The sequence below is a fragment of the Dichomitus squalens genome (genome assembly GCF_000275845.1).
Source record: "Dichomitus squalens LYAD-421 SS1 unplaced genomic scaffold DICSQscaffold_7, whole genome shotgun sequence".
Taxonomy (NCBI): domain Eukaryota; kingdom Fungi; phylum Basidiomycota; class Agaricomycetes; order Polyporales; family Polyporaceae; genus Dichomitus; species Dichomitus squalens.
In genome coordinates this window covers 94,428-103,400 of record NW_006766889.1, presented here as the reverse complement: position 1 = coordinate 103,400, position 8,973 = coordinate 94,428, and the positions used below count along the sequence as shown (strand labels likewise).

The 8,973-nt window shown below is 54.1% G+C and overlaps 3 protein-coding genes across 3 annotated transcripts in view; 1 reads left to right on the top strand and 2 right to left on the bottom strand.

Moving 5' to 3' along the window:
• Positions 1-1,994, bottom strand: part of DICSQDRAFT_168065 (uncharacterized protein) — a gene marked incomplete at both ends in the record, with an annotated part of 4,081 nt that extends 2,087 nt beyond the window's left edge. The window contains 3 exons of the mRNA XM_007363674.1: positions 936-1,156; positions 1,226-1,771; positions 1,836-1,994. Coding sequence (XP_007363736.1) covers positions 936-1,156; positions 1,226-1,771; positions 1,836-1,994 — 926 coding nt within the window. The remainder of the gene's footprint in view (positions 1-935; positions 1,157-1,225; positions 1,772-1,835) is intronic.
• Positions 1,995-3,781: 1,787 nt separating this feature from the next.
• On the bottom strand, positions 3,782-4,265 carry DICSQDRAFT_56106 (uncharacterized protein; the record flags this gene model as incomplete). Its single annotated transcript, XM_007363673.1, has 3 exons — positions 3,782-3,952; positions 4,014-4,109; positions 4,170-4,265. Coding segments are annotated over 3 exons (363 nt in total), but the record flags the coding sequence as incomplete, so codon positions are not given.
• Positions 4,266-4,936: 671 nt separating this feature from the next.
• Positions 4,937-8,888, top strand: DICSQDRAFT_102243 (ATP-dependent DNA helicase; the record flags this gene model as incomplete). The annotated part of the gene is made up of 25 exons (XM_007363672.1): positions 4,937-5,097; positions 5,160-5,173; positions 5,225-5,284; positions 5,349-5,374; positions 5,427-5,462; positions 5,515-5,548; positions 5,599-5,613; positions 5,671-5,747; positions 5,799-5,847; positions 5,901-5,992; positions 6,049-6,063; positions 6,116-6,219; positions 6,274-6,367; positions 6,439-6,632; positions 6,688-6,760; positions 6,809-6,858; positions 6,920-6,957; positions 7,012-7,052; positions 7,105-7,129; positions 7,179-7,300; positions 7,363-7,404; positions 7,459-7,539; positions 7,607-8,113; positions 8,195-8,410; positions 8,493-8,888. The coding sequence occupies exons 1-25, from the start codon at positions 5,081-5,083 to the stop codon at positions 8,886-8,888; spliced, it is 2,418 nt and encodes an 805-aa protein (XP_007363734.1). The 5' UTR covers positions 4,937-5,080.
• Between the last annotated feature and the right edge of the window lie 85 nt (positions 8,889-8,973).

Here is an 8,973-nt window from a genome sequence, read left to right as displayed (position 1 = left end):
GTACTACAGTAGTGCAAAATAGCGAAAATTAGAGGACCACATTTGCAGTAGTGCTATAATAGTATCATGTTGGCACTACATGGCACTATAGAAAAAGCGATAGTGAAGAGTAGTTATAACTAGTACCAAGTATACTAATTAGTGCTTAGTTGCACTACTGAAGAAGTGCGTCTGAATAGTAGCTCTAATGTAGATGTCATCTCTGCTAACACTTGCTAATATAGATGAGATTATCTGAATAGTGATAATTAGTGTCAATTCGCAAAGGCTGTTTTTCCAGATGAATTTTGTCCCATCTGGTGTTGCTCGCATCCAGGATGCTGTGCCATAATATGGCGCATGGCGTCCGGAGGGTAACTGTTCTGTGATGCACATTCTCTGCCAGCCGTAGATGTAGACTAGATGTAGTTGAGAGCATGTAACAGATTAGCCATAATGAGCACTCACGTCACCGCGCACACCGCCATCCCAAATGGAGGATATCCATATGAAATAACCACCAAATATGTGGGGGGGGACTTCAACTATTTGGAGGAATCACGAGGACCAACAGCGCATGCAAACAGCCTATAATCCTCCCTACATAGCGCTCACACTAAATATTTGGCAAATATTTGGGGGAGGAGGTGTAGCCTCCTCCCCTCACTCCCTACATACATCTCAAATATTTGGGGTTTGCCTCGAATATCTGGGAGGGGCATCCCTCCAACCCTCTCAAATATTTGGAAGGGCCACTATAACATTTGGGCCAAATAATTCGCGTTTTACTATAACTATAAGGATTGAAAAATTTATTTAGTGTGTACTGGTGCAACGAGCCCCTCCTGCACTCCATCCTCGGCTGCGGCAAGCACCCACCCGTAATCTTTTCCGTCCGCCGATTTGAAGCGATCGTTCTCGCCAGGGTACGTGGTGCCGTGTACATCGATATATACGAAGTGCACGTCCCGGAGATCAAGTCGGCGAAGCTGGTCTCGAAGTTACCGACGGTTGGTGCCTTCTGTCCCTTGGTGCACTGTTTCGCGCCGTTACTGGGCTCGACATCGTAGTAGAGTAAGTCGACATCATCGGTGGCAAAGCCAAGGTGTTTCGTGAGCATCTCCTCGATATAGAATATGCCGTCGTCAGTACCGGTGCCGTAGCGAACGATGAGTGCCTGTTGTGGCAGCGTCGATGAAGTCGATCAACAATACTACTCCGAGCCTGGGACACAACAAGTGCGCACCTTCTTAGTGCCGAGCGACCTGAAGTCGGTCTGCATGATCTTGTTGCCCTCAGACTTGTCCCCATTCGGGTCCAACAGCGTGAAGGAGCCCTCCTTGCCGTGGAAGCTGAAGTCGTAAGTGTAGTACGACGCCTTAGACGTCGCGGTGACGGCCCCGCTGAGGTCAGCGCTGACGTTCTGGAAGACACCATTGACGGGGTAGTTCGTCTTCTGGTTCCCCGCAGCGTCGACCGTCCACTGGTGGTAGAGTCCGAAGAACGCGCCCTCGGAAACCCCGTCGGGGATAACGAGGGTAATCATCTCGTTTTCCGCCCAGGAGCGCCAGTTGAGCTTGCCGGTGTAGACTACGGTGGACGGCATGCGTGAAGCCTCGGCATGCATAGCGGGTAGGGTGAAGGGGCCGGCGGGGCCCTCAGACCGGCTGCGCATGAGGAAGGAAATGGACTTGAAGTCGGCGGCGACGGTCACGTCGACTCTGTAGTACCCGAAGGAGACATGGACGCGGTATTCGTCGGCAGTCTTGACGACGCTGCTGCTGATGCCAGACTGACTCGGGGGAACCGGCGTGCGTTAGCTGCGAGTGGAAGCTTGACTATAGAGGGGCACTTACGCGGGGCGTATTTGGTTTCTGGTTGCCTTTGGCATCGACTGTCCATTGCCAGTAAGCGTTGACAGGGTCGTTGAGTGCGAAACCGACGGGGAAGACGAAGGTGATGGTCTCGTCCAATGCATAGCGATAGTAGGTAAATTTGCCATTGTAGATGAACATGTTTGCTGTGGTGTTGAGAGCTTTCTGGCGCGAGAGGTGTAGTTGGAAGTTGGTTGTTGGTTGACGATTCCCTAACTCTCCTTATATACTGTCGACACAACAGTCCTAGACGCCAATAATGTGCGTCCAACGGGCCATTGTGAGTACAACGCGTCGACTCGTGCTGCACATGAGAGGTGGTACATGTAACTGACGTCAAAATGGATGCACACGTCCAAATGGACACCTCAGGCTGCCTGCTCAGCGTCCCACGCGTCCAGCCTGTTTAGCAACATAAGCAGGTATCCATTTCGACGTGGGCGTCCATACTGATGTCAGTAGACTTCTTTCGCAACTGTTCAGAATTGGACGTCCGGGCTCCTATTGGTGACGAACGGGCGAGGCGCCGATTCAAAATCGCTGGCGAAAGGTCATCTGTGGCGACAGGAAGGATGGAAGAGTAGAATAACACTTAGCACGGGCATCTCATGTCAATACTGTGGATGAAGGGTTGCGCTAAGACGTTGTGATGTCTCCCGGCCGCTGCAGCGTGATGTCTCAGGACCACCATATCGCCGGTGTAGACTGACAGCGACTCTTCATGCGGGAGGCTCCCAGACAGTGCTGGATGCAGAATTTCCTAGAGAGGCCATTGGGAGAGAACGTGTCCGGGGCTCCCGGAATGTTGTGAATGACACGAGTCCGGGACGAGTGCATCTCCATCACGAAGACCTCACTAGCCCCCCGTTTGAGAGTATTGCGCGTACGACGGCGACATGATTGAAATCCTCATAGCGTGACCGAGGCATCGCGTGGTGTTCAAGTGTGACGACTTCTTCAGTCCCGGCTTCCGCTCCATTTCTTGCACTTGGTCGCTGTAGATGCATTTCCAGCGATTGGTTGAGACACGAAACTACACGTATGCGGCGTTATGTGACAAGAACAGGTAGACTTGCATTACCAGATATCTTACATGAGCACGGGCTTCCCTTTCAAGCAGCGGGTCCGACAACGTCGGCACCTGGTAACAGCCATCGGAAAGTGAGACTGAGCCTCATGTCCCGCTCGAGTAAGACGTTCTGCGGGCTGTCATGATAAGCACACTTCCTTTCGGTGTATACAGTGCGCATTGACCGGGTGCAGGAGAGGGCGACCCTAACCAAAGTGTCGGTTGCTGGCGTCGTGGATGATCTTGGAGCCCTCAGCGACATCTTCAGGACTTTGATCTAGGATGACGGCGCCTGTGGTATCGGAGAGAAGGGTGAAATCCATGGTCGTTGAGTAAGCCGTGATCGTCATCTCGACATTGAGCTTGGAGATGGAAGTTCGGACCGTGGATTGCTCCTGACCCCGCCATGTGAGAAGCTCCCTTGGAAACCATCTTCGCTCCAGGAGCCATTGCTGCATGTATTCAATGTGCTCCAGAAGCCAAGATGGTAGAAGTGAGAGACGTCTAAGGTGTCCGCATCCGCGAGCAAGAGCTTGAATGATGTGCAATGAAGTACGTAATCAAATACCCATGTGCAGCGCTGAGCAGCGAAGAAAATCGCATACGTCGGGGGTGACAAGTAGCAGCAGTCATTCCAGATGACAGGTAGGATTGTCGATCCGACAACGAACGACATCACGAGGCTGACGAGGACGCTCGAGACTACCGCAACAGTGGTGTGCAGGTTCGACAGGAGAACCAGGAGACCGGCATAGAACAGGGCGAGCGAGAGTTGGAGCAACACCGGCAAAACAGCGACAATCTCGGCCACGCGCCACTTGATGAGATTGTTCAACCTGTACTGACGGAGCTGGGCAGATTACGGCGATGAGCCCGACAGGCCGGATTGACACTCGTGAGTCCATTGCTTGACCATGATGCCCACAGACGCGGAGGCGAGACTACAGATAAGCCCAGAGAACCAGAGAATGTTAAGTGCGGCAGCCCATGGCTCCGCTTGTGAATCCGGAACAGTTGCCGCGACATACGGCTGCTCAGTAAAGTTGATGAGGGGAGCGTTCGGGGGAAAGCCGTCGAGCTGGAGACACCACTTGGCCAACACAGCGAGCGGGATCGGGGGACGGCTTTTGGAGAAGTTGATAGGATTGGACATTGAACGCTGTGAGGATCGCTGAGAAAAGACCCGCCTGCGCGCGAGAGAACGGGTCATTCCTTCTGTAAATTGGAGAACGGACGAAGCTACGCACGTAAACTAGAAGTGTGTCTATCTCTTCATTCCACCTCTTTACCATGCGGTCGCTGTACTCTTGTACAATCTTAGCTGTTTTCGAGAATGCTTCTTCTTTCTCGGCTAGAGTGTAGGTTTCTCAAAATTCTCTCTTGAGATCCTATCGCGGGTACAAACATCTCGGTTCAGTTAGTTAGTCACTGTAGAGCGGGTCAAAATATTACCTGTGAAGGGGGCACTCTCCAGGGGAGGGATGCGTCGAGTATGTTGTCAGGTACAACCTGTACAGATATCGGCTCTGTCAACACCGATCTGTAGCTGATCATTGAGATGCACATACAGTGGACCCAGCGGTCTGACCTTTCTGATCCTCGACGGCTGGTGTACCGGTGGGATTCAGAGGAGCACTTTCTGAATCGTGACGTTCCACCGAGGTAGCATGTACAATGGGAACGATCTGAAAAATGAATCCATGCCAAGTCAGGGGTTGTGTCATGGAGTTTGCATGGTAAAGGCGGTTCAGCAGAGGGAGAGCTTGTTCCTCGAAATGTTGTGGAGAAGAGCCTACCGAGCTAAGAATATAGTCAGCAGTTCAACGTTGAGGACGTCGACGGTGAAGCTGCGGCAGCGGGATGGCCAGCTCCTTGATCGTCCCGTGAGAATTCGGTCACGGGACAGGCGCGTCGCCACAGACGCGTCAATCACTGGCAGATGCTTGGGCGCTCAGGCTGCACACCTCTTGCCCTCTCCCCTTCGCCATCCAGGTTCCAGGAGTTGCACTCAGGCGACACCACTCCCTATGAAGCTTTTTGGTCACAAGTAATACTGACACTGACACGAACACAATATCTCCATATTGCTTTGGAACTCGTCTCGAGAGCTGTGGTGAACCACTACCACATAGTCGCGTAATTGCGGCTATCGCATAATATGGATGCGTGTAGCAAGTGAGTAGCTATTCATTAGCAGAAATTAGCCCCTCTATTGGACTCTCTAATGCTGCACTTAGCGTGTTGAAGAAGAGTTCGTGAGACTCTTAAGTCACAGAATAATGTCTGCTGATTCGACTGCTAGCTTTCGGGCACTCGACATTCCGAGGCAAACAAGAGGAGATCGTGGAAGCCGCCATACTTGGTGATGCGATCCGGAAAGCTTTGTGGAAATTCCTAACCCTCATACGCAGGCTCTGACGTACTAGTGATTGCCCCGACTGGCATGGGCAAGGTTCGTGGCCGCTGTCTTGAATAGAAGCAGCCGCTCCTGACGTCTCCCCCAGAGCTTGTGCTTTCAAGTGCCCGCTGTTGCTGCTCAAGTAGGTGATAACATGAGGACTCGTGTCTTCCATGCTGAATGTACTGACCCAGCATGGTGTGACGGTGGTCGTATCCCCGCTGATAGGTATGCCATCCGTCCCGATACTCTCACGTGGCTGACAGTCTTGCCCGAAGCTCTGATGAAGAACCGTAAGACCCACGGCACAATACGAATATGTGTGAATTTTGTTCTGACTGAGTTGTAAGAGATATCAAAGCTTCGCGATTTGGGTATAGCCGTTGCGGCTCTCACTTCTGAGACTCCTTCGAGAGACAGAGCTTATGTGCGTTCGTTGCCATATAGCGTCGTAATTACGCTGACATGTCGGATACAGGCACTCCAAGATCTCCGCTCCGACGAACCGTCTATCCGCCTGCTCTACAGTACGTTTTCAATTCTCCACCACAGCAACTCCTTTAGTGACCACGACTTGCAGTCAGCCCCGAGAAGTATTGCTCTACCGAGATCCGGCACCTCCTGAATGGACTGTACGAGAAGGACGCGCTGAACCGCCTAGTAGTCGATGAGGTAAATGACTTCGTGACTTCTGCCAAAGCGAGCTGACCACAAAGCTACCCTTGAAGGCGCATTGCATCTCAGTATGATGAACTGTGTGACTGTAGTTCGCATATATGCTGATTCTGATGATAGGAATGGGGGCACGACTTCCGAGAGGAGTACAGACGGTTGGGTTCGTTCAGGGACAAGTATCCCAACATACCTATCATGGCCCTGACAGCCACCGCGACGGACACGTACGCGACCTTCAGGCATGAGATCTCACTTCTAGTTTCCTGAAGTGCTTGCAGCGTTCAGCAGGATGTCATCCGAACTTTGAAGATGTCCGCTAAGCGCCTCTTCGTGGCAGTCCATCCATTCAATCGTGCCAACCTATTCTACGAGGTGGGTTCAGCTCAACGTTCCCTCCGCGCTGGCCGTGTGACAGCCTGACTCACCCCTTTCCCAACCTGTAGGTCCGCTATCAATCCAATCCCAATCCTACCGCTCACATGATGGATGTGTACGAATACATTGAGAATCTGCATCGAAGGAGAGGACGCGCGTCCTCTGGGATTGTGTACTGTCGAACGCGCGCCTTATGCGACGAGCTCGCGCTGTTCCTCAGCAAGAAAGGTATACAAGCCAAGGCGTATCATCGTGGGCTGAGGTGGGCCTCAGAGTCATACGGTCCATCGTACAGCTCATGAGTCGTGGTGCTGCAGCAACGCGGTCTTGGACAAGACGCTGAAAGACTGGGATGCGGGTGGCAACGGCGTACCCGGTGGCGTGGACGTGGTATGTATCTTGCACGAACGTCTTATGCGATGTCTTAAGCAAAATTAGGTCTGTGCTACCATTGCATTCGGCATGGGCATTGATAAGGCAGATGTCCGGTGGGTCTTGATTGTTCGTATTCGTGGGAGTCAGCTTACGGGTAGCTTATCACGTTGGCAGCTATGTCCTTCACTTCAATCTACCGAAGAGCATTGAAGGCCAGTACCGCAGCCTATGCGCATTTCATATACCCGTCGCTGATAGGGCCGTAGGGTACTACCAGGAGACGGGCAGGGCAGGCCGTGATGGTTTGGTGCGACCCTCGTGTTGATTTCGCATTTCAGGAAGTTTACCCCCTCTTACAGCCGGCCAAGTGCATCCTTTTCTATTGTGAGTACGTCGCAACTACTCGGCAGGCCGCCTTTTGAACGTCACGTAGCAAGAGAGGATGCGGCACGCGTGAAGCAGTTCGTATCCGATTCCCATTCGAAGCGCGTCGTCCGAGCGGAGTCGGGGAATGGTCCGGAACCCAGCCAGAGGGCTGCAGATAGTGTCTCCGCTGTAAAGAATGCCCATACCATTGAGGACCATCTAGTCAAGCACTGATGACGACCCTTCATCAGCTCCTTGACTTTGCGGAGAACGTCAACATATGCCGACACGTCGTGAGTGCGAACTTGACTGCTGACGGTACGACTGTGGTCCCATCAGTGTTTCAGTTGATTTGCCGGTACTTTGGGGAGAAGATTGACTTGCGAGACCCCGAGGTGACCAAGCAGTATTGCTCCCAGATGTGCGATGTGCGTCATGGTCTACTCCCTGCTGTGCTCGCGCTCGCGTGCGTGTCTCATAAACTGCCGTGTGTAGGTCTGCAAGTACCCAGACAAAGCGCGGAAGCGCAAGCTTCACTTGTCTTCGCCAGAGGACGTCGACTCGCAGCCGTGGCTGCAAGGGAGCCGTGCTCAGTTCGACGATGCGGGCGCACGAGCAGAGTCGCCTGGAAATGTTCCTCGCAGGCTGCCTTCGGGGGATTCCTTCGACCCCAGGCCGGGCCCCTCAAGAACGTCCACCAAGCGATCGAGCTACCCAGACAAGATGGCCCACGAGTCCTCAGGCTCAGGTTCATCGAAGAAGGTGAAGACGGCTCCGCCTCCTGTGCCAGTCCCTATATGTAAGTGGCCCACGACCGAACAGCTGGAAGGTTGGTATGGAGCTGAGTCCGATATAGCCGTGTCGCTTAGGCAGTCGTTCCGCAAGCCCTTCAAGACGCCATTCCTCAATCCAAACGCGGTGAAGGGTACGGCTGGGAGCGACGTCTCCAGCCGCACCGTTCCCGCGAAGCGTCCGTCTCCGGCGCGATCAATACTGCCAAACGTTGTTGACAGATATGAGGATGATGACGATGTTCGATTCGTGTCGCCGCCTCCAGACAGAGGCAAAGGGAAGGACAGGGAGTCGATCAACGCACCAATCGAACTAGACACAGGACCTTCGAATTCCGCAACACAGCCAAGCAGCCAAAGCGAAGAGCCCGAGGATCACCGTGCATGTACGTGTATGCGCCCCGTGGCTGGTGCGCTGCGGGCCCAATGCTCACCACGTGGCTCCCACGACAGCATCTCCCGCCACACCGACGTCGAGCTCGACGCAGCGTATTCGCAGAAGATCCCGGTACGTCGACGTGTATCCCTCTGTCTATGTCGAACATATGCCCACGCTCAACCCCACCCGCGCGGCACAACGCCCACCCCAGGCCCACGTACGCCAAGCTCACTTCGCAGCGCTGCACAGGGCCCTGCACAAAGTGCTCCCGACCTACCCCGCCAGCACGGCCCCGTGGGCGGCGCCCTGGACCGGGCTCAAATTCGCAGCAGCGGACACGGAGACGAAGGACGGCGTGCTCGCGAACGTCGCGCGCGAGCTCGAGTTCGGCGTGCAATCGCTCTGCCGGACCACGGACGGCTACAGCGAGCGCGCCACGGCGCAGATCAGGGCGGTGAAGATGCTCGCGCGGAAGGAGGCGTGGACGGCAGGCACAGGGGCCGGGGCCGCTGCCTGTGATGAGCACCTCGAGGACGCGACGGAGGTGGCAGACGTAATCCGGCAAACGTGCGAGCGGGTGCGGAAGGGGAAGGGCAGGCCGACGTAGCTTATCTTGTCGGGGACGGGTCCGCGATCTTCGCATGACGATCTCCCGTTATGTTGAATGGCGCGGTTACTTTGGCTATTGCACG